General features: G+C 37.4%; 1 protein-coding gene across 1 annotated transcript in view; it reads right to left on the reverse strand.

Annotated features, from left to right (window-relative positions):
• The window catches only part of Corin (corin, serine peptidase), a 280,126-nt gene that overhangs the window by 62,147 nt on the left and 193,851 nt on the right, over positions 1 to 24,128 (reverse strand). The window contains exons 6-10 of the mRNA XM_027937642.2: positions 20,495 to 20,608; positions 11,372 to 11,479; positions 8,960 to 9,070; positions 7,072 to 7,188; positions 3,691 to 3,798 (exon numbers count right to left, since the gene is read on the reverse strand). Of these exons, the coding sequence (XP_027793443.2) occupies positions 3,691 to 3,798; positions 7,072 to 7,188; positions 8,960 to 9,070; positions 11,372 to 11,479; positions 20,495 to 20,608 (558 nt within the window). The remainder of the gene's footprint in view (positions 1 to 3,690; positions 3,799 to 7,071; positions 7,189 to 8,959; positions 9,071 to 11,371; positions 11,480 to 20,494; positions 20,609 to 24,128) is intronic.

The following is a 24,128-nucleotide window of genomic DNA, read 5'->3' on the forward strand; positions in this document are numbered from 1 at the left end:
AATGATGGGATGGGGGAAGGGGGGAATGGAAGGACAACAGAATAAAATAGACATTATTATTGCTGTATGTATATACATGACTGCATGATCAATGTGATTCTGCAACCTGTACACTCAGAAAAATGAGAAATTATACCCCATCTGATTCAAATGTATGATATGTCAAGATCATTATACTGTCATGTGTAACTAATTAAAACAATTTTTTTTAAAAAGATGTATAAAGCATCATGGGTAATTTGAGAGGATGCCTGGGGGCACAACAGCCATACCTGACTTCACAGGGCCAAGGTAAACATGGCACAAAAAAGGGGAGAGACATGCCCAGGAGTTGGTCTTCTTACCAGGTTTCCGCACCTGCCTGGGTTACACACTACAAGGGGGGAAATGATGGAGTAAGGAGAAATGGCAGTCTGCTCCTACCCACTAAGGCAAGGGCAGGTTTGCATTTTGCCTCCTAGCAAGGCACAAAGATGGTAATGATGCTGGGCTGTGACTGGATGGGATAACACAGGCTGCTAAAAATTGTTCTTTAAGAGGAATAGGATCCAGGCCGGGGTTGTGGCTTAGTGGTAGAGTGCTTGCCTAGCATTGTGTTCAATTCTTAACACCACATGAAAATGAGTGAATAAAAGCATTGTGTCTATCTACAACAACAACGAAAAAAGAGAAGTAAGCCTATTAGTACATTGTCTCATTGGAGATGAGATTTTCAGGTTTGATTCTGTTTTTAAATGTAGGTGCTTTGGGGAATGTAAGGAAAGCCATGGATGTTCTCTACTGAAAAACACACGTAGAAATATGAAAACATTTAAATGTCTGATTTCAGAGAAGTCACATACTCCTGCAAGCCTACTCACAAATAGGTCTCTAAAATAGTCATTTTAGCCTTCTTTTGTACTGAAGTCACCTGGGCAATTTAAGAAATACTGATTACTGGATCCCATCCAGAAGATCTCCAAGGGCCACTAGAAAGTTTTATAATATTTCATGGGATGGCAAGAACCAATTGAAGGATTTTCTAAGGATTTTCATAGAACCAAGCACATATATCTTGTAGTAGTCAGCTTTTCATTGCTGTGACAAATATCTGAGGAAAACAACTTAGAGGAAGAAATATCTATTTGGGCTCATGGTTTCAGATGTCTCAGTCCCTGGTCCAACAGCTCTAAGGCAAAAACATCATGGCGAAAGAGTATGTTAGAGGAGAACTGCTCAACTAATGGCTGTCAAGAAGCAAAGAGAGTAGAAGAGGCCAGGCACAAGATATAGTCCCCAGTGACCTGCTTCCTTCAACTAGGTCCCACATCCTACAGTTCCCAATAATAACTTCAAATTATTAATCCACTAATGGGGTCAGATCCTTCATGATCCAATCCCTTCCCTAAAGCCCACCTCTGAACATTGCTGCAGGGGCATCAAGCTTTCAACACATGACTCTTTGGGGAGTCTTCATATCCAAATGGTAATATGTCATATCCAAACCACAATATATCCCATCCTGAGGCTCTTTAAAAGATAAGAAATAATATCTTCATTCTCAATTAGAAATACTGTTTTTAATAAGAAAAGGATTGAAAGACCAAGGGGGCTAGCCCAGTGCTTGGCACTCAAAGTGGGCATGTTTGAATGTTTGCTGAATTTATATGCAGAGCACATGACAAGAGTATATATGGTGAGTGAGAAAGTTGGTAAGGCAGCAAGGGCTAAGGAAACAGTGTACTTGAACATGGAGAGAAAAACACTGTAGTATGGGTGGGAAGGCAAAAATACATCCTTCACATTGCAAGCCAGTGCCCATGGGGGTCCTGAAACATGGTATATACATCATAAATAGTGTTCAAATGCATGAGCCAGAGATATCTAGTTGCCCTTCCTACAACTTCTTTTTCCTACAGGTGACAATGTTTTCAAATTTTAGATTTTGAAGTATTTCAAACATAGAGAAATGAAGTAACACATCCATTTACACCCTGACCAAATTTGACCACGCTAAATGTTCTTTTCTACTCTTTTGAGTCTAATAGTAAGTGCCATTTCATGTCAAACAACCCCCAAAACTTGAACAATAAAACATGTCTTTGAGATGACTGTCACTCCTCAAAATTATTCATCCCAAATTGAAGGTGAAGTAAAGAAATAATTCTGAAAAAGTTCCACAGATTAGGAGATGAGCAAAATGAAACAATGAGATATATATGTATGTATGTATGTATATATACATATGACTAAAACAGCAGTGTGAGTATGTCTTCTTAAAGACTAGATTAATATCTACTATTCTATCATAGTGTGCTGTGGTTTATCCCTCTGAAACTCATGTTGGAGCTTGATCTCCAGATGGTAGAAACTTAACAATGACATATAAAAGTGAGGCCCACTGGGAGGTGATTAAGAGTAGATTAGATCATCAGAGTTGAGCCCTATGATCAGGTACAAGTAGCTTTATAAAAGAATAAAGAATGTTCTGTCTCTCTCCATCTGAGCCCTAGGCCACTCTAGTTCTCTGTGCAAGAAAATCATTAGGTCATTAGTTGTGGCCCCCTAGCCTTAGACAAAAAGTTGAGCCAAAATAACTTACTTACTTAGTTTATGGTATAGCATTATTAACAACAGAAAACTGGCTTAACACATAGGAAAATCCATACCCATATGTGAGAAGTCAGGAGGTCTGGGACTGTGCTTTCTGTAGGTCAGTAAGTGCTCATGAAAACAAAAATCCTGTCAGTCTGAGTTTTTAATTGGCTGACTCCTCAAGCCCCTTACCAGTCTACTTGTTTCACCTTGAGACTCCCTGACAGCTATGGGGCCATGTGAAAATTTTAGCAGATCCAAGACCCTGAGCCCATCAGCCTGCGGACTTCCTCAGCTGAGAGGATGTGTGTTAACAGGAAATTCTGTCTTTCCAAAGGAAAGTTGACTGAACTGCTTCTAAACTTCTTGCCCAAGCTGAAGATGAGGCAAACATTTAATTATCAAAAGTGAAGGAAATGAGTGTAATAAGAAAACAGGACCCAGAAGTAAGAAATCAATTCTAAAAATCAGTCGTTGGAGATTTTGATTCATTTAAATTTCCCGTGAGAATCCATTCAGTCTTTTCTTCTGCCCATTCTGTGTTCCCCCAAATAATTCCTCCTCCTAGAAACCAATTTAGAGAGCACCACCTACTTACGCCATTTGGAACTATTACACTGTCACTGAAACAAATTAACACAATGGTTCCAAAACCATTAGAGGTCACCAAAGTTTGTGGAAAGGTGAGAATAAATTTATAAAAAGGATGGACTGCCAAAGTTTATGTGGCTGTTTTGAAGGACTTCCCATTTGCTTCTTGGCTGAAGTTTCCATTTTGAAGCTGTGCTTTAAAAAGGAAGACAGATAACATCTGCCTGCCGACGGAGCCAAGGAAATAATATATGGGAGTTGATGTCAAGTTGAAAAGTGACGGTAATGATATTAGGCAATGTGGATTTATAGTCCATTCACAGTGATACATTTGTTTCTGATTTAAGTTAATTAAGACCATTTTATTTCTTTCTGCTACCACATTCAACCTTTATAAGAAGAAAAAGCAAATAAATATACTTTCTTGGAGAGATTCCAGATTTCAGTAGTTTCATGTCAATGCAGAAGAAAAAGGCTGGGTGCAGCCCTGTCCCCGGGATTGCATCTATCAGCTGTTGTACTTACTGCAGTTACTTAGATTGCTGTCTGGGTCACACAGAGAGCTTCCACCACATGAGTCAAGGCAGGAACTGTAGAGACATCTTTGGTCTCCTTCTTGACATGGAGTCTGACCTGTGAAGGAAAGAAAGACACCGTGGCTTTCACTGACTCTGCATTCCTCACCCTAGGATCTGAAGGGTCAAGAATGCCTGGTGGAGCCGAGGAATGACACAACTTTAATTTCCTTCCAATTTCTCCCTAAAAATATCGAACACATGTGAAACAGGTACTATCTGAACTAATTTTCCTGGCAACTAAGTATAATAATCTATTCCAAGAAGATTCTGCAGGAATGAAGAAATAAGAAAAAAAAAACACAACAGGTGGTTGTTACTTTTAATGGAAAAAAATAGAGTTTTATTTTTACATGGGTGTCTATACTTTAAAATAAAATTCAAGTGAGTTGAGGGACAGAAAGCAATATGAAGATCTTGAAATTCTGAATATCCAGTGACATTACTTGTAAAGCTCATTTACTCCCAATTCTGGTCTCCCCTCTAAGGAAAATTCCCTAGTATTAGTTGAGAACCCACACCTGTACAATGAGAGTGCTCTATCATAGTAAGTCTCTTGCAGCTGTTATCCACATCATCACTATGGCCTTGAAGAGCACCCTCAGTCTAGTGAGATGACTTAGGTTTCTTGTTTTCAAATGAATGACAGCATTAATGTCAGCCTTTGCCCTAATGGCTTTTCCTTAAGGTATGTAGAAAGGAAACTGTTCTTCCCGTTGATTTCCTGGTCATTTGTAGATTAAGTGGATAAGGTAATAAATTACTGCCCTTTCACTTTCCATCTCTCCCTCATTATTATGGTCAATTACTTTTAGAAATGTCATGTGGAATCTGGAAAACACTGCAAGGCACTTTTCAGCATTGATAATGTTATGTGAGTATCTATAATCTTATCTCTAATTCTAAGACAATGTTTATTATACTGGAATCCTTTTCCTTGCCAGGCTCACTACTAGGCAATGTTATATATTACTGCCATACAGAAAAGAGATGTCACTGTCTATTTTTTTTTAAGCTAGCAGGTTAAGTTTTTTCTTCCCCTCAAGGCAAGCTTAAACAATTTCCATGCACTTAAGCTCCTATTTTGGGACATTGCACATTCATTATTCCAGCAAATATTAAATGCTTACTCTGTGACAAGTGTATGTGACAAACTAGGTGCTGCATGTTGAAAGGTGAAGGAGCATGACAGCCTCTGTGAAGTAGCACCCACTCTAATAGGGACGCTGTCACAACCCAAGCTTCATGATGGCTATATGACCATTGCTTTACCAAAGATCTATATAAAGGGGAGCTGAAGCAGACAAGGGCACTAGGAGAAGCTTCCCAAAGGACTTTACCGGGTAGATGGGGCTATGCTGTGATAAGAGGGAAAGAGGGTTTTCCAAGCAGAAAAGCTACACATGTGCAGGATGAAGTCACTGGATCTTCAACCACTGTGGAGAATGAGGAAGAGTAGACAGGCAGGCAGAGCCAGAGCCTGGAGGGTTTTTAAGGCCTAACTCTTCAACAGGACCTTGTGAGTAGTGGGCGCTGTTTGCCTCCCACCCAACCCAACCATCTAGCAGAACAATTCTACAATCCATGATGACAGCTCTTATGCAGTCCAAGGCCCCCTCCATCCTCAGCTCTCTGATCACAGTCGCCTTCTCCCTGTACTACACATGCCTTGCTCCTTCCCACCTCAGGACTTTTAGCCACCTAGTGCTGTGTGTCTGAAATGCTTTTCCAGTCCCTCTTCTCTTGGTCGATACCCAATGTTCTTCAGATCTGAGCTCCAGGATCTCGTCCCTGGGAGGCTTTGGCTGAGGGCTCCTGCCAGGACATGCACACCCCATTTTCCAGTGTAGGCCATGTCAAACTTTGCATTTAGACACTGACTTATATAACTATTTGTAGCATCTGTATGTCTCCCAGGAGTCTGTAATCTCCATCAGCAGTTTTGTTTGCCACTGAATTCCCAGTAGATGCACCCATATTGGCACCATGATAGCACACTTTTTTAAGTTGAATCATTTATAGTAAACAATATAAATGTACTAAAATGTGACTTTTTCTATACATTTTATGATGTGATTTTCTGACATTTCACACATGTAAGGAAATAATCTGCAAATCCTGCCTTTTTCATAGTGAAGCATCCAAAATTATTTTGGATCATTTAGAATCACATAGAGATGATTTAATTATATGTAAAGAACAATTTGATCCAAAGGTAAGATCTTGGTTGATATGCACACCATAACTCATGCCTAGTAAAGGATTTCTGTTTGAATTTTAAAACGGATAAAACAAAGTTCTCTTTATGTATTATTTTCAAGTAATAAATATGTGTTATCAAAGCTCACCTTTTAGGCCTTGGAATCTCCCTCACTAAAGCTATTCTAATAACCAATATTCTTTATGATTAAACTAGCTTATCTGTATATCTACAGTGTGCAGTCTCATTTGCTGATTATGAATATGCAAAGCCCAATAAATGCTGTAACCACACAATAAGGACCAACACTTACTCCATTCTCACTAAACATCAACCCTACAAAGTAGTTATCACTATTTGGAGTATGGAAACACAGAAACTGAGACACAGAAGGATGAAGTAACTAGCCCAAAGAACACCGGATAGTAAGTGGTAGAGCCAGGGCTTGAAGCCAGGGCTGCAGCAACCACATTCCTAACACCTAGGCTATTCTTGTATCCTATAAGCCAATGTGGTGATGGGTAAGCTTTGGGATATTCCTAAGAGCTTTGTCCTGAGAGGCTTGCATATGCAAGAACTTAAAACAAACAGTGTGGAATTTTCTTTTCTGACAGAAATGTTCACATTTAAAAACCAACTTATTTGATCTACTCTTTCTTTTCAAGTTTCACACATGGATATCACACTCTTTTTAAAGGGTGTTTGAGTTTATTGCTTGGTAATGTGAGATATTAGACTACCTCTCCTTAACGAGGTTATTTTAGGAAGCTGTTCCATTTAATTTCAGGAGCTAGTTTTTTTTTTTTTTTCTAATTGGAATCTAATCTCGTTTAATTGGATGCTCTACACTAAACCTTCTTCTTTATCATGGCTCTCCCTATGAACAGCTAGCTGAATCTGACCATGTTGTTTCACCCTGTCCCTTCCCCCTGAGAAATGACTTTCAGCCTCTGTCACTCTAACACAGAAAGGTTTCCTGACTGCCCAGGGCAATGGGGATCCCTGAGGCAATATGAAAGATTTATGTGGAAATCCTTCTTAAACACTAAGTTAACTTTCAGATATTTTACTCCCTTCCCAAGGAAAAGTCCACCAATGAATAAATGTCCCAGGGGCCTGGGACACACTCACTGTCACCACAGTTCTCCTCATCACTCCCATCCTTGCAGTCCTCGTCTCCATCGCACTGGAAAGAGCTGGGGATACACTGTCCATTACTGCACTCCACCAGGCCCTGGCTGTGACAGGCTAGGAAAGACCAGAACAGCACTCACCTTATTCATTCATTCTTCAATCTGCAGATCACAGGCATGATTCCTACCTATCAGGCATCACCAAGAAACGAAGTATTCTATGTATGGATCAATCAACGGCTTGTTAAATGCCAAGATTTTTTTTTTTAGAATGCACAGTTTTCTTTCTAGAATTTTGCCTTCTTCTCTAAAGAGCGCTTGCTAAAAATTCACTTTTTCTTGGGAAGTGTGGGGTTGTTTTCAGTAATGGTAGTGGTGATACTACCAATAATATGAGATATGTGAAGGACCTCTCAATATAGTTTATTTCCACACTTGTTGATGACATCTGATATTTGAAGGGAAGATCCAGTAGCCATTAGCCTTGTGATTCCTGTAGTTTTTCTAATGTCAATGCCTACCATCTATTAGGGTAACAGAAACCCATGAACCTTGGGTTGTGTCCTTGCTGTCCCCAGATCATCTGCATACAGCCCACTCTGCTCCACTGGTTCACTGAGGAGGGGGCTTAGTTGACACTTCACTTCGAATTCAACTCAGGGCAGGGAAAAGCTGCACAATTTTGTTCATGAAACATTTTACAAAATATTCTTATGCCCAAATTAAAACTGTTATTCAAATTTATGTTTTTGCCTCAAGTTATAAGCCAGTTAAATATTGAATTTCATATATGGTATCCCTAGATTCCTTACTCACAGATTCAACCAACCACAGATTAAAAACACTCAGGGGAAAAAAAGTTGTCCTGTACCGAACATGTAGAGACTTTTTTTTCTTGTACTTATTCCTTAAACAAAATGTATATAGTATAACAACTATTTGCATAGCATTTACATTATATTGGGTATTATAAGTAATCTAGTGATTATTCAAAGTATATAGGAGGATACACATAGGTTACATGCAAATGTTGAAGCATTTATATAAGGGGTTTAAACATCCACAAATTTTGGCACCCATCCAGGGTCCTAGAGCCAATGCCCCACAGATATCAAGGGGCAGCTGTATATCAATTCTTCCTACTTTTATTAGAAAGCAAAAGATGAAAAAAAATCTTAAAACTAGTTAGAATATGCATGAATTACATTACATTGACTCAGTTCAACTGTGCTCTCTTTAATATACAATTACTATAATTCAATCATTTTTATTTTTGCCTGCTAGGGATAGTATATTTTCTGGGAGGTGGGAAAAACTTGTTGTTCCTGGTTTAGTAGTGTAAGAGCTACCTGAAATTTTCATTCACCCAGAAACACAATAGGCTGTAAAACAATCATTACAGTCATGCAATTTCTATGTCTATATAAACATAACAGACTCTCTTCTTTCTAGCAGTTCTTCCCGTGTTCTCCCATAAATGGCCCCTAAAACATGTTTGGAGGCTTCTATGGGGAAGTTTCATATAAACAGTGAAACTGTTTATATGTTGTTTGCAGAAACAAGAACCACTGGTCTCTGGGAAGAGCATTACCTTTGGCAAAGCTACAGATACATAGAGAAGACCAGAGCAATGAGAAAGAAAACAGACGCCTGCTTGGCAGATGAGTCACATTAAGTTTGGGAGAGAGGTGTGAAGTCACACACTATAATGCTATTGCCATCACACTCCTTGATTGCTACCTCTATAGGTAAGAAGCAAAGAATAAGAATGTTTCCCCCGGAATGGTGTATAGAGAGTGAACCTTGAGTATAGTCCTCAACCTTGAAAACCCACTGAACAAGAAGAAGTGGAAAGTAAGCAAAATGAGAATCCTCAGAGTACTCACAGCAATTGACCTCGTCGGATTTGTCCACACAGTCATGGTCACCATCACACACCCACTCAGCCACAATGCAGCGCCCATCCCCACAGCGATGCTCCTTTGTAGGATTGCAATCTGGAGGAAAGGAAGATGCATGGAGACAGAAATAGCATGAAAAACGTTTAGAATTGTGTGGCTCACAGTTCCAATGTAAGAGAATCTATTCCCACTGCCCCAATACCTCAGAAATATTTCTAGGATGAGCCTGACACAATTAAAATAGTACCTCCCACCAACCATGAGCCCTACTGCACACATCACCATGGGGGAGATGTGCCTGCTTCTCAGATGAATTACACTACTCTGCCCCACTTTGCCAGGGCCCTGATTCTGTTCTTATTGTTGTCCTCTTTTGTTTTCTTTCCTTATGGACAATTTGCGAATTTTATACTGACTCAAATAAACCACACTCTGATTTGTACTTCATGATGCAGAGAGCTGACTGGATGTATGTGTGACTGTCTCTCTTGTCTCTAAGAATTGTAATTTACCTCCCTGGCAAATTGGTAAGGCAAGTATCTCCTTATGTCATCTCTCCTGAAGCTCAGCTTAGGTTTCCTATACGGACTATCTTAATATACAACTCATATTTGAAAGAACTACTGAGTAAGCAATGCAAAATGTTATTGTTTTCATGATTCTTTTCAACTTGGATTTAAACTATATCCCAATCTACACATTCCTGGGGGGTGGCGGGGAGATCACTAAGTGATGTTTCCTCTCTCGAAGGGTAGAATCCATGGGCTGCCTTGCAATGTGACGTGTATAATCTAAATATAAGTTAAAAGATGTGTGTGGATTCACGAATAGCAGATTCAGTATGGGAAATTAGCCTGTGAATCTCCATGAATAGAGCCACTGTCATAGACTCCTGAGAGATCCCCGAGTCTTGATGGTTTGGAGCAGTGAAGGAAAGTATGTAGAAGACATAGCGCAGAGAAAAAAAGAAGCACACAAAAGGTGAAATGCTTGGTTAGGAACCAGAAAAGCCATCCAAGTCCAGTCCACTAGAGACAGGGAGCCAGGGCAGAGACCAATCTGAGGGAAGGTCATAATTACAGCCATTAGATGAAAACAACTGCCAGCTTCGGGGCACATACTTCATGATCTCCTATCTCCAGAAGCCTTATGATGAGTGGCAGGGGTTTTCTTTTTACACACTAACTACTCTGGCCCTTTCCACTAACCTATCCAGCCACCAAACTACATGAACTGCCCCATTCCCACATTTTTCCACTTATTTCATTGGAAAAAGGAGGGAATGGACTAGCTGATCTCTAAGGCCCCTTGAAACTAAAGATTCTATGATGTGTATAATGCAATTCTAAGTCATAAGAATGCATTCAGTCTCACCCTTTGTCTGAACTCTAATCAGACCCAGAAGACAATCCACATCACTCATGGGATTATTTGTACACATACATATATTTCAATTTGTGTGTGTGATGCCGGAAACCAAACCGGTTAGCAAGGCCTTGTGCATGCTAGGCAAGTGCTCACCCACTGAGCTACACTCACAGTCCCGTTTTTCAATATCTTATTAAATACAGTGAGGGGAGTAGTCAGACAATGTTCCCAGAAACTACCAACATTCCTAGCATGGAATCGTTTCTGACACCCATCACTCCAAGATATTCCTCTGATCATTAGTCCTTTTCCAATATTCCTTTCAACATTCTCTAACACTGAACAGTGGCTCACATCATTTTCTCATTGTCCATTCTCACCTCAGGTTGCCCTTTAGTTCAAAGTTCTTATTTTAGTCAACAAATAAAGTGGTACCTAAAAATTCTAAAGTACAAAGCTGAAAAGGTAAATAAGCAAGAGTAATTTTGCTGGTTTAAATTTATGAGATGGCATTTAGAATTGAACATGGCTCTTTAAAGGATAGGTTCTTTAAAAAATAAGAATATCAGCATTTGTGGTTGAAACAAATGTGTCATCCTAACCCTAGGAGTGGCCTCTACTCAAGGAGTAGCGCTTGGGAATCAAATACAGGAGGCATCTTTGGTCACATCCAATAATTTGCAATCTGTCTATAAAGTTTTGCTCAAGAGCTCAGGATCCAAACATAAGACACTGGCTCTAATCAGAGGAAAAACAGAACACAGAGGAAAACACATTAGCATTTTAACAACTTTTACCCATCTTTCCACCCCATTCATTAACATTTCCTTAGCATGATTATTTATATAAAAAGTATTACATTTATACACATGATTGATTGAACAAAACTCTTCCTTCTAGGAATTACAAGAAACCAAACATTTTATAATTTAACTTGCTAATCATATTAACAAAGAGTGAGCTACAGGTTCTTGGTTATAAACATCTGTGATTTGCAATTAAAACCTTTAGGGAAACAATGCTACTTACCACAGTTTTGCTCATCGCTCAGATCCCCACAGTCATCATATCCATCACACACGAGGCTATAATTAAGGCATTTGCCTGTGTGACAGCGAAACAGATCTTCACTGCAGTCTGCAAATAAGAGAAACTACCAATGTGTTACCAGGGATATGCAGATGTTATAATAGAACTTTATTTAACAAAAGTCCATCATGGTAGGAGAACAATGATGACAACCTGGTCCACACCTATTGCTTTACAGGTGAGGAAATTATGGCACAGAGAGACCCAATGACTTGCTCAAGATTATTGAACAAGAGACTGTAGAACTGGACTAAAGACTTTCGGGGTCTTGAGCCGAGTACTTCTATCACCTTCTGAAGATGACTTCTGTGTTATGTTATTCCTTTAAAGAAGATGAGAAAGGTCATTCTCATTTCACCTTGGTTTCTAGTGAAATTCATGTTCATGCTCATGCAAAATGAAGGATTTTAATAGGAGCAGGGGGAAGTAGTGCTTTCCTAAAAGTGTTTCGTTTACAGTAAAAGTCTAGGTCAGTCAATGGTAAGCATAAACATAATAGAAAAAAATAAGCCACTAGATTACAGAGTTGTTACTTCTTTTGCATAAACATTACTATTTAAGTTATCTGAATGTTGCATAACATCTGATCCTCAAATAAATAAGCACTGTCTTAAATAAGCAAGATGAGAATAAGTGATATGTAATCTTAAGAAGTTTGAAGTTTAATATTGAAATCAAGTACCTGCAGGGAAATAGTTTCTCAATTTTAATAGAAGATAAGGTCATCTATTGGATAGACCTGAACTCCTAACCTGGTTCGAACGTCTGTTAGTTGTGGGACTTTTAGTGTGTTAGTTTGAAGTTAGGAAAATTTCAGCCACTTTACAGGTTTGGGAGAACATTTTAGTAAAATAATATATGTAAGGTGCCAATACTATTCAATGGGAAAAGAATGTTCTTTTTAATATATTATACTAGGACAATTAGAAACCAAATGTGCAAACATATAAACAAAAGCACTGATCTTCACCTCAAACCATACACTAAAACTAACTCAAAACAGATCATAGGCTTAAAAGTAAGAGTGAAAATCATGAAGCTTCTGGAATAAAACAGGGGAAATTTTTTTTAACTTTGGATTAGGCAAAAAATTTTAGATGTGACACCCAAGCCCAACAATTTTTAAAAAAATACCATTAAGAAAATGAGAAAACAAACCACATACTAGAAAAACACCCACAAATCACCTATGTGATAAAGAACAGATAGAATAGTAACACCCACTAAAAAGACAAAAAGCAACCCATTACAAGTGGGCAAAAGACTAGAAAAGAAAGACTTTGTGAAAGACATACAAATGGAAAAATTTTCTCCACATTTTTAGTCATTAAAGAAAGGTAAACTTAAACCACATCTAATGTATAGATACCACTACATATTCTCTCACATGGCTCCAGTCAAAAAGGTAGATAATACCAAGACACTGGCAAGGATTTTGAGAAACTGAAACTCTCATGCTTTGCTAGTGGGAGAAAAAATAATAATAATACCACTTCAGAAAACAGTCTGACAGCTTACCCACATCTAATTCATGAATTCTACCCTTAGGAGTCTATCCAGGAGAAATTAAAACATATCCACACAAAGACGTGTATATGAGTGTTTATAGCAACATTATTCAAAATAGCCCCCAAGTGGAAAAAAATCCAAATGCTCACAAACAGATGAATGAACCATAAATATAATATGCTCATACAGTGGAATCTATCCAGAGATCAAAAGAATCAAACCACTGTTCCATGTGACAGTTATTAATGAAACTCAAAATGTTTAAGTGAAAGAAACCAGACTACATGTTATATGATCCACTTATGAAATTTCAGAAAAAAAAAAAATTTAAGGAGACAGAATTTAAAGCAGTGGTTCCCAGTGTCTGGAGGGAGAATGACTGCAGATGTGTGGGAGGGAAGTTTAGAGGGAAAGGGGAAAGTTCTAGGGCTCCATTGTGGTGATGGCTGCACAACTCTTATCAATTTACTAAAAGTCAATAGGTGAAATTTATGGTATATAAATTATACCTCAAAAAGCCTGTAAAATGTTCTACATTAATAGGGGTAAAGAAGCCCACGTTTATAACTAACTAGGTTTCTTTTTTCCTCTGAGGAATTCAAAATGATTTTATTTCTTTTTTTAAGATTTTATTGGTAAATTATAATTATATGGAATAGTGGACTTCATTGTCACAGACACATAACATAATTTGGTCAATGTCATTTAAATATATTCTCTTTTCCCTTATTTAAAATAACTGCAAAAATAGGTTGTATATAGCTGGAGAAGAATTAGGGAAGATGGGCAGAATTTCAGTGGTGGGATAGGAATGAGAATTTTATCATGTGTCAAGTACAGGGAACAGCAAAAATAAATGAAAAAAAAAAGATGAGAATGGGAGCTATATTTGAAGATCACTATACTCCACTGTTCAGTCTACTGAATTCCAGCTGCTGTTTGTCCTCCTGTATCTCATACAACTGGTGGTAGGCACCTCTTTACTATAAACATCCCAACTGGATGACAACTTATTTTCAAAAGTCTTTGGCTCCCATCATTTAGCTTCCAAGTTCTAGCATTCTGTAGCACCACGAGTGATTACAGTTTACAACAACCTATTATATATTTTATAAAGTGGTAGAAGAGAGGAGTTTGAAGGCTCTAAGAACAAAGAAATGATGATAAGATGAAAATGATAATTCCTTGATTTGATCATTATATATTGGATGCATGTATTTACTGAATTATCACACTGCACCCCATAAATATGTTAAATTAAGTCAGAGGCAGGGAAGCCTTTGACATTGATCAATTAAACTATTAACTACATCAAAATGTTACATTTATATATGCATGAATCATGAATATCTATTTCAGAAAAAAAAGCATTCTAAAAAGAACAATTCAAAAAAATTTAGAATCACATCATTTTAGAAAGGAAAGGGTTTTAGAGATCATCTGTGCAGCATCTTCAGTGAGATGAGTGTATGTACACAGAAAAAAATGCACATATGTTCACAATTACACACATACAGAATTTTTATAAGTACTTTTTACTTTATTACTTCTCCCAGCCTGAAGATTTTTCAAATTAAGATAGCCACATTAAGATAAGATACAAGAACCAAGAGGTCCTAGCTATGGCCTTGACTGTACTAATTCCTCCCCTCAGCAGAGGGCGTGATCTCCACACCCCGCAACCCACTGCTGAATGAGATGCCTGACAGCTGAGTCCAGAAAGGTTAAGACATTGGTTTTCATCTTCACTGGGCAAATCTGAAGAATTTGTGAATCGAGATATACCCATTTCCATGCAAAGTTTTAAAAGGTCTTTTAGATTTTTTGTTCTATTTTAATCTAAATTACTCTTGTTGGAAGTATTGAATCAATGTTAGTATTAATGATAACCAGAAAAATAAGGTATCCCAACTTGATTATAGGTGCAAAAATACATGCACCCTCCAGAGTTGTGAGGGGTGGAATGGCAGATTTAACCATATGAGTTAAATTTCTATTTAAGCAGTGCACCTCATGTGTTCTGATGATAGGAATACTGGGGAATCAAATACTCCTTTCAGAATCTGATTAACAAGAGAACACAACAAACATTTTCAAAGGTTTATATGTGCTCTTTGAGGTCCATTCTGCACCCCTGCTAATTCATTCTAACACACCTCGTTGGAGGTATGTTTAAAACTAGTGCTGTTTTATTAAATTACTTTATAAATGGGGAGGAAACAGGCATTTTTTTTAATCCTCATTATTCACACAGGTGCAAATTGAACTTTCCACTGTTATGACTTCCTTGGTGAGGAGCCATTTTCAGAAATTAGACACAAAATTAGTTGGATTTGGAAAACAACTTGTTACTTCCCTAAGGTCTGTGTGATTAGTAAACATTCAAAACCTTCACCGGAGGCAATGCACAGCCAGAAATACACAGCAAATAACAAAGATCACAGTGCCTCCTTTTATTGGGATCAATGTTTATTTGAACTGAAAAGAGATGTTGTCAGCACAACTTGAGGCCAACAAATCAAAATTTTCAAAAGGTGCTTGCTGCGCCGAATTTCTTGCTCAATATGAGCATAATTTTCTGTGACCTAAGGTTTTTCTACATACAGCTCCTTTTTTGTTAAGGAGATCTTGATGCAAAACATTTCTTCTGAAGTTCTTGTGTGTTGATATTTATTTCAGTTTGGAAACTCATGTGAACTTTTGTCCCTCAAAATTATCATTAAAAACTAAGCAACAAGAAGGCTTTTAAACAAGTGCTTCATTGAATTGGCTCAGTCTCTGTAACTCCATAAACAAATATGTTGCCTCAACTCAAGAACTATGGAGGCTCAATTTCCACCCACAGAATGTTAAAAACAGATGGGACCAAAAAAAAAAAAAAAAACATTTCATCCAACCCTGTCGCTATGAGATGGCCAGAGAGGTCCAATGGTTTGCCTACCATTACCTAGCCCATTAACATCAGAGCTGTGAGAGAGTCTGGAAGAGAGCTGTTCAACTGCATTTCTTGCTGATATTTGGGACTGGGTAAATTCTTCATTGGGTTGGGAATGGCTGCCCTGGACACTGTAGGATTTTTAGTAGCACTCTTGGCCTTTAGCCACTGAATACCAGTAATATCTTTCCTCATCCTTGTAGTTGTCAAAAATGTCTCCATCCATTGCAAAATGTTACCTAGAGGGTTGAGAACCACTGTTATGGAATACACAGACATCACCTAAGGGCAAGGCCTGGCTTTAGTATTACCATTTCCATCAGCTGCTCTACAAAACCAGCTCCTGGTGATCTCCCCACCCCTTTTCTGCTCATAATACTTAGTGCTACTACATTTTTGTTTGCATCAATCTTGTTTGACTTTGTGTCATTGCTTGTATTATTGTTTTAAAATACCAGATTTAGTAGTTCCTATGTTTACATATTATTTTTCTGATTAGACTAAAATTCTCACGAAGAAAGAAACTGTATCTTAGCATGTTTAGTTATTGGGTTATCTAGAACATGCTTCCCACATAGTTGGAATTCAAGAATATTCAATAGTTAGATTGACTTGGTATAATCAGGTCACCACTACACAAAAGTGGATTTTGCAAACAGTAGAAGCTTCCTCTTTTATTTTAGAATGAGATCTTTTGGTTATTTTTATAGAAATCTTTTTAGCATTTACTTGCATCCCATTTAGTAAAAAGATCATAGTAGCTATATTCATTTTTGATGACCTGGAAATATCACTTGGAATATCATTTTTTATTTTGTGCTATTCAGTTGCCTCTTTTCTAAAATATCTTCATGTGGTGCTGCTTTTAAAATTGTTGTACATATTTTAGTGCTTATGTCTCGCCTACCACATATCTCCTGAACCTTTAACAACAGTTCCATGACTTCCAGTGGTCATCCTCTGCACCCTAGAAATGAGAGGTGCTGGGTGGAGGTGGCAGAGAGAATAAGATGACACTAACACCAACAGTGATAATCACAACCATAAATCCTAATACTCTTTGAGAGTTACTGCATGTTATTGCTCTACATGCTTTATGTGCTCTGGATTATAATATCTTTAATGCTAAATAGTTTTGTCCCCACTTCATTGATGAAATTGAGGCACAAAGAGGTTGAGCATCTGGCCCCAAGCTCTGTGATGCAGGAAATGGTAAAGATAAAAATGTAGGCGACCTGTCTCAAAAACTTAAAGTATTAGCCACCATACTGTAGCACACTCATTATAATTAGGTAACCACCGTCTTCAAAAATAAATCCACCAATTTTACCCGAAACTCAGAACAAGTGATTTACAAAAGTATTTGATAGTGGTTTTATATGGTATAAGATATTTTGTAGCAGCTATATTTTCCCCTCTGGCAAACATTTTCTTTGAGGCTTTACAAAATCTCTATACATTCATTTACTATCTGATCATAAAATCAAAAGAATATATGGAATATATAGATACACTAGATATCTTCTAGTCCAGTGGTTTCAAATCTAGCTGTATGTTAGAGTTACTTAGGCAGCTTTGAAAATGTACTGCTGCCTAGGTATAGCTCCAGACCAACTGAATGAGAATCCCTGGATGCAGAGCTTCCTGGAGATGCTAACTTGCAGTCAGTCTTCATGCTAAGACAAGCCAGGGTTAGAGAAATAGCCTGCTTTAGGTTGCAGGACTTGAAATTTTTAGTTTTCTTAAGTTTCAAAAATCTTTCCCTTAAACCACTAAAGTTGTTCCAGGTGGTTGGAAATCTTTTCATTCAATAAATACTTAAGAAAACAACTGCCATACAAGACAAAATTAGTTAAGGGGAAAAATCAGTAACATCACAGATACTTGAAGTGCTGTCACAATAGACAATTACTTCTCAAAGCATAATAGAATATCCAGAACAGTTATGCATTTTCTTGTCATATGAATGATCAGAATATAATCATTAACCAAATCTAAACTTTAATGACAAGGAAAAGTCCATAGTAGCATAACTGAAAGAAAACAGCATTAGATATGAGAATGTTCAGACAGGGTTGAAGTCTATACTTCAAATCCTGCCAAATTTATTCATCAACCTAAGCTCTGGCACTTCATTCATACAAGAAACAACAGATAATATCTCCAGTGCTGGTGATTAAATCAAATCACATGGGAAGTTGATTGGGTAATTCACAAATAAGTCCCTTCCCTTCCTTCCTTTGAATATGACTAAAAATAAATGAATAATTCCAACAAACTGTACAAGCTACCTAATTTGACCCATATTTCAGAAAAATAGACAAGTACTTACTAGAGACCATTATTGCATCTAATCCATATATGCATGATCTCTTCCGGCAATCCTCTGCCGGTTTACCTGCCAGAACCTTACAAACTAGAATTTTCTTCTATTTCTCACTGGGCATACTCAGCAAAACTTCCTTCTCCCTCTTGACCATCTGTGGGGCTGTGTTCATGCTCCAATTTTTATGCAAGCCCTCATTCAAACACACACTACTCTTTCCCTTCAAGGTGGTGATGACAGAAGCATGGTACCTTCCATGAACATTCCACACTTTGAATGTCAAACTTGGGCACAGATGTGGTTTTATATGGTACAAGGTATGCAGATTTTGTAGCAGTTATATTTTCCCCTGTGGCAAACATTTTCTTTGAGGCCTTAAAAAATCTATATACATTCATTTACTAAGCACCTGCTCTGTGTTGTCAGGCACTTGTCAGATCTGATCATAGAATCAAAAGATTATATGGAATGTTAGCCGCAAAAGACACCAGATATTTTCTAGTCCAGTAGTTTCAAGGTCAGAGACAATTGCATGTGAAGCCTTCTATATCTGACCAAGGGTTTTTCTACAGAAATTTTCTGAAGGGATGCAGTTCCTCAATAAACCAAACCAGATGCTTTCTGAAGTATGTTCATAAGGAAAGTCCACACTTACTAGGACATTGCTAAATACCTTCCAGAATGGTAAAATCTTCCTGTCCTGTTGGTGGTTAGGATAAGTGACCCCTTCAAGTTCAATTTCAACGAGTACAGCAGAAAGCACTTATGTGCTCAAAATAACATGCTCAGAACCATGGAGAACAAAATGATGAAATAGCATTGGCCCACCCCAGGGAGTAGGGACACACATGGAATTTGAATAATGCTAAAACACAGGCCACTATGGAGATAAACAAGTGATTCCACCACAGTTCACATAAATTAGATGTAATTCAATTGAACTTTTTAGAATTCCCTACTATGGTTCTTTTGGTGGAATATTTCCCACTATATTTCCAGAAATATTCCCCAATATAAATATATATCCTATAAAATGTTTTTCCTATAAAATTATGTCATACTTTTTTCTGAAGAGAGAATTCCACATTGTAAAACAACAAATGTCTTACTGAAAACATTTCCTGAAATATGTGTGGCATAACTGGTGTTCCATGGAATGCTAGGTACTATGTAAAATAAACGAATGCATAAATAAAGGTGAGAGTTCATATGAGGAAAAAAATTTGAGGATATACCAGGTTAAGCAAAATTAATGTCGTTGTGCAAGATTTCTTATAATGTTTAATAGACAAACAAGTATTTTAAACTCTCCAAGAAATAGCCATGAGAGCTTTTTCCAAAACTTTTTTTCATCAAGCATGTTTCAAGACTCAGGTTCTATGGAACCTAATTTTGGGAATCACTGAGTTGAAATGTTACTATAATACACTGCCTGTCCAGAATTCTGACAAAGAACCATCTTAACCCTTCGGATAGAAGAGTTGGTCACTCAGCAATCAGACTAGAGGAATCTCTCAATCAAGGTCAGCCATCTGGAGCTCTTATAAAGCCTTGGTGATTCTCATGGGAAGTAAAAACACTCTTCCCATGCTAACTATGTCTGGTTATATACCCATTAAAAAGCAATTAGAACACAATTACACATAGGTCTGTTTTGAATACAGATCATGCAGTGTAATTCTCCAGGTTAGTTTCCCTTTTTCTGTCTGGTGCATAAGTACAAAATAACTTGAAATCTAAAGCTATATTGGACAAACCACCATGACGTCAATTCATTCAAAACAACTAATCAAGTCAATTTAGTAAACTGAGAATGTTTAATGCCTTTGACTATATCCAATTTAGAAGAAGCATCTAAAAAAGATGATTTGAATCGTGTTTGTTTTAGTTTACAGGAAAAAAATCCTATAAAAATATTCTTTTAAAAAAATTTCATTGTCCATTATACTCATGAAAACTTAAAATCCAAAACAAAATTCCTTACTCAAACAAAATAAATGCAAAATCTTCTCCCAATTCTGGGAGACTTAATGCAAAAACTTTTCAGTCACTGATCTGTTCCAATGTAGTATCTAGCTATTGAGTTCTTCTCAATAAAACCATGCAAACACACTACTGTCACTCTGGGATAAGGTAAACATGTTAGTTCACTTCAGAAAGGCAAACCAAAACTGTCCACGAAACACTGAAAGGTCGGTAGTTGTCAGGATTTGACAATGGAATGGTTTGGGTTTCTAGGCTCCTGAATAGAATCCCTGTTCACCAGAACAGACCCAAACAGCAGGCCACGTACTGCAATGTGCCTCGTCACTCCAGTCATCACAGTCATTGTAGCCATTACACTGTAGCTTCTGGGGGACACAGATCCCACTGGTGCACAGAAAGTTCTCACCTCCTCCGCAGAGCACTAAAAAGGGGGGAAGGGCAAAAAAAGCAATGTCAGAATAGGGTCTGTTTCCCCCCATTTAAGACAGAGAAATAAATAACAGAAAACCTTCCCTTGCTGTTCAACAGATTTGTTTCCAAATTCCCTCTGTTTCATTGTCACCAAGTTTCTCTTTGGTATTTTGAAACATTAATTGTGAAATTATCTAGAAATAATTCCAAGAGTGTTTGCTTGCACAGTGAGGAGTACATGTTCAGGGGGTGGGGGGAAGCCTCATTCATTGTATAGCTTATATGGGGAAAATACCCAAAGAGAATATCTTTCTTAATAATTGAAAATAATGTCAAAGTGAAGTATTACTAATTAAACAAACATAAAAAACCCTCTTTTTCTAAAATGCTATTTTATGCAGCAGAGACGATTATAGTAAATATAAAGCCAGTCAATTGATGTGTACTGGAACAAAGCATAGAGACCCTATGCCCTGCATTTGAAATATATTTCCCGACTTTACTAAAAATGCCAGCCAAAATGTCAGAGTCTGTTTTGGCATAAGGAATGGGAAATGACATTAGCTAATAATATTTTCATTCATTCCCTGCCCCCAGTTGTACAGTTACATTTTAATGTGTTTTGCTTTTGGTATTATGGTGCTCTTTTATCTGCCCCCCTCTCCAAATTCAACAAATATTCAATTGTTTAAATTATGATAGATAAAAAAAATCTTAAGATGAAAAGCTAGGAACACTTTTTAAGGAAAATGACAAATAAAAGGATATATCAGTTCAACAAAGTGGATGTTAAATTAATTTAAATATTTGGTAATAAGCCTGAAATGCATCTGACACTTGACTCAACAATTTTATTTCTTGAACTTCATACAAAGGATATCATTTTTAATACATATGAATTTTATTTTTAAGAACATTCATACCATCATTGTTTATAATGTGGAAACTACAAAATAACAATTATGTCATAGTAAGAAACTGGTTAAATAATTTGGCACCTACATAATACAAAATGTTATTACAGTCACTGAAAAAGTATATTTTAGAAAATACTCAATGTCCTGGGGAAAAATTTTAAGATACTTTAAGTGGAAAAACACCAATTGATTTTTTCCACTTAAATATAAATATAATATAATTTGTCATTAGAAGAAGTATATCAAAAACTACTGTAACTGTCCCTGGTGATAGAATTAAAGGCAATTTTTATTCACCATAGTTTACTCTGTACTTTACAAATGTTCTTATAATGATTGTTATTTTTTTAATCAAAAAAGCAAAACTTCTGACTTTTTTCATGAACTCCAGTTGCAGTAGATAAAATGAACCTTGAACCCCCTTCCTCCTTTCACCAAAGCTAGTGTGTGTGATGTCAGCTGTGTGGTCCATCACCTGGTCACTGCCACCATTCCCCGAACTGGGTATTCCTTGATCAGATGAACGTTGTGGACTAAATACTGGGAACCAGGAAGTGTGGAGTATTTCACTCAGAATTAGAAAAAAAGAAAAGTACCAACTGAAAACTGCAGGTGCTAAGGTCCATGTCTGTCAGGCTTCCCCCAGTGTTCCTGGGACTCATCAGAGTGGCTGACACTCAAGAGTTTCTAAACTACTATTTGCAGGGAAAAGTCTCCTAAATCTCCAAGGAGCAATATACTACCACAAAGCAAAAAAAAAGAAAAAATTAATAAACTATTTTTCAATGCTATCAAGGAAATCAGCATTTCAACTCGCTGAATGTTAAGTCCTAGTTGATTTGGTAAATTCACAATAACAACAGCAAAAATTTGGTTTTTCATTATATCCCACAATTTCAGAAGCAATAAAAATTACATCTATGGATTTCAACTTTCAAAATATTCAACATGTTTAATGATGCATAACAGTGTTAAGACAATTCAAGACTGGAATTATAGCACTCTGCTGTCGCCCACATCCCGCATGGGCTACAGAAGTAAGGCCACTCTGGGTGAACTGGGCTGGCAACAAAAAATCCACACAAACACGAAAATACCTTTTTCCTCAATTGTGGGGGCCAAGATGGCTCTTCGACCTCAAAGATCAGCTCCCACACTGGAAAGAGGGCAAGGGGAACAAGAGAGGCAAGCAAGAGAGAGAGCACACCTGAAATCCCCCTGTTTATTGTGGAAAAGCCATTCATAGAATATTCCATCCAAATAAGGCAAGGGATTGGGTTTCAAAGGATGGAGTCTTGCTTGGAGATGTCTCCTGATCAGCAGGTTGATTGACATCTTGGAAAGCCACACCCATCTCAGGTGCTGTGTGGGATCACAGGCAGATGGAGAGAAAAGGCAAATCCCAATCAGGCAGCAACCTCAGGCCAGTCCCCTCTACTGCTCAAATGCATATAGCTCACACACAGCCCATGGATGGCTCCCGTGACACTCTGCACTGTTATAGCTACAAATACAGATTCCTAAAGGGCACCCATGAAACCAGATATAAAATGAAAAGCCAGAATACTAAGATTTTATTAGCTAGTCTTACAATATCCCCTTTCTAGGGTTAAGAGAAAAAAATTAAAAATTAAAGAATGATAATCCTATTGTGAGACTATATGTATACATACGAAAGAGTGCAAAAGTTCCATTTATCTGCATTGCAGCAACTGCAGTGCCTTGAGAATTATTGCCTTCCCCACCTACAGCTTTCAAGATGCCTCTAGAAACACAGCTGAAAGCTCAACATTAAATAGCTGCTATCCTCCAGATCTCATCTCTAAGATGCAATATATATGACTTCAGTAAAAACATTTCTTGTGTATGTTCACTTCAAATCTGGATCAAATTTAAAATCCAGCACTGCTTGCATTGTCTTGGTTATTGATATCTCCTGTCTTGGCTGATTCAGTAGAAGCTGACTTCTGTGTGTATCTACATTTGGAGGTGGGGCTACCCTTGGTTTTAGGATATTATGAATTTTTTCTTTATTTTAATTCTTTCTTTGAAAGTTCATAGTTCTGCTAATCAATATTACTTTTGCAAAATCAACATAAGTAGTCTCTAATCTCTTTCTGATTGATTGCTTTTGAGCCTTATTCAGAATTTCCAATTTATTTTTATACAACTTTTCAATCAATGAAATGATATAAACACATCTTGTTTGGAATTTCTAAATACCCTAGAAGATAAACAGGTAGGCATTTTTATCTCAATTTCCTTGAGGGAATGATAGTTTGCAAATAGAGAAACTGTAGATTCATAAGGTTAAAGACAATGGTGGGGGAAAGCCACATGGTTAGTTCAAGGTACCTGGGCTTCCAGCCCTGTCCTCCACAGCACGACTACTCCCATTTCTGTACATGTCAGTGGTGTAGTCAGCTGACATGAGGCCAGTTCAAGGGTATCAGGTTTGAGTGAAAGCTCACACTTGTCCTTACTTTTCTATCTAAACAAAAGACACATGTCTGTCCTTCAAGGGAATTGAATCCAGATGAAATGGCATTCCACATCAGCTCTAGTTCTTTTTTTTGGAAAATCTCCTAAGAGGGCTCTTAACAAGTTGCTGCT

Source organism: Marmota flaviventris, chromosome 7, assembly GCF_047511675.1.
Source record: "Marmota flaviventris isolate mMarFla1 chromosome 7, mMarFla1.hap1, whole genome shotgun sequence".
In the NCBI taxonomy this organism is placed as follows: domain Eukaryota; kingdom Metazoa; phylum Chordata; class Mammalia; order Rodentia; family Sciuridae; genus Marmota; species Marmota flaviventris.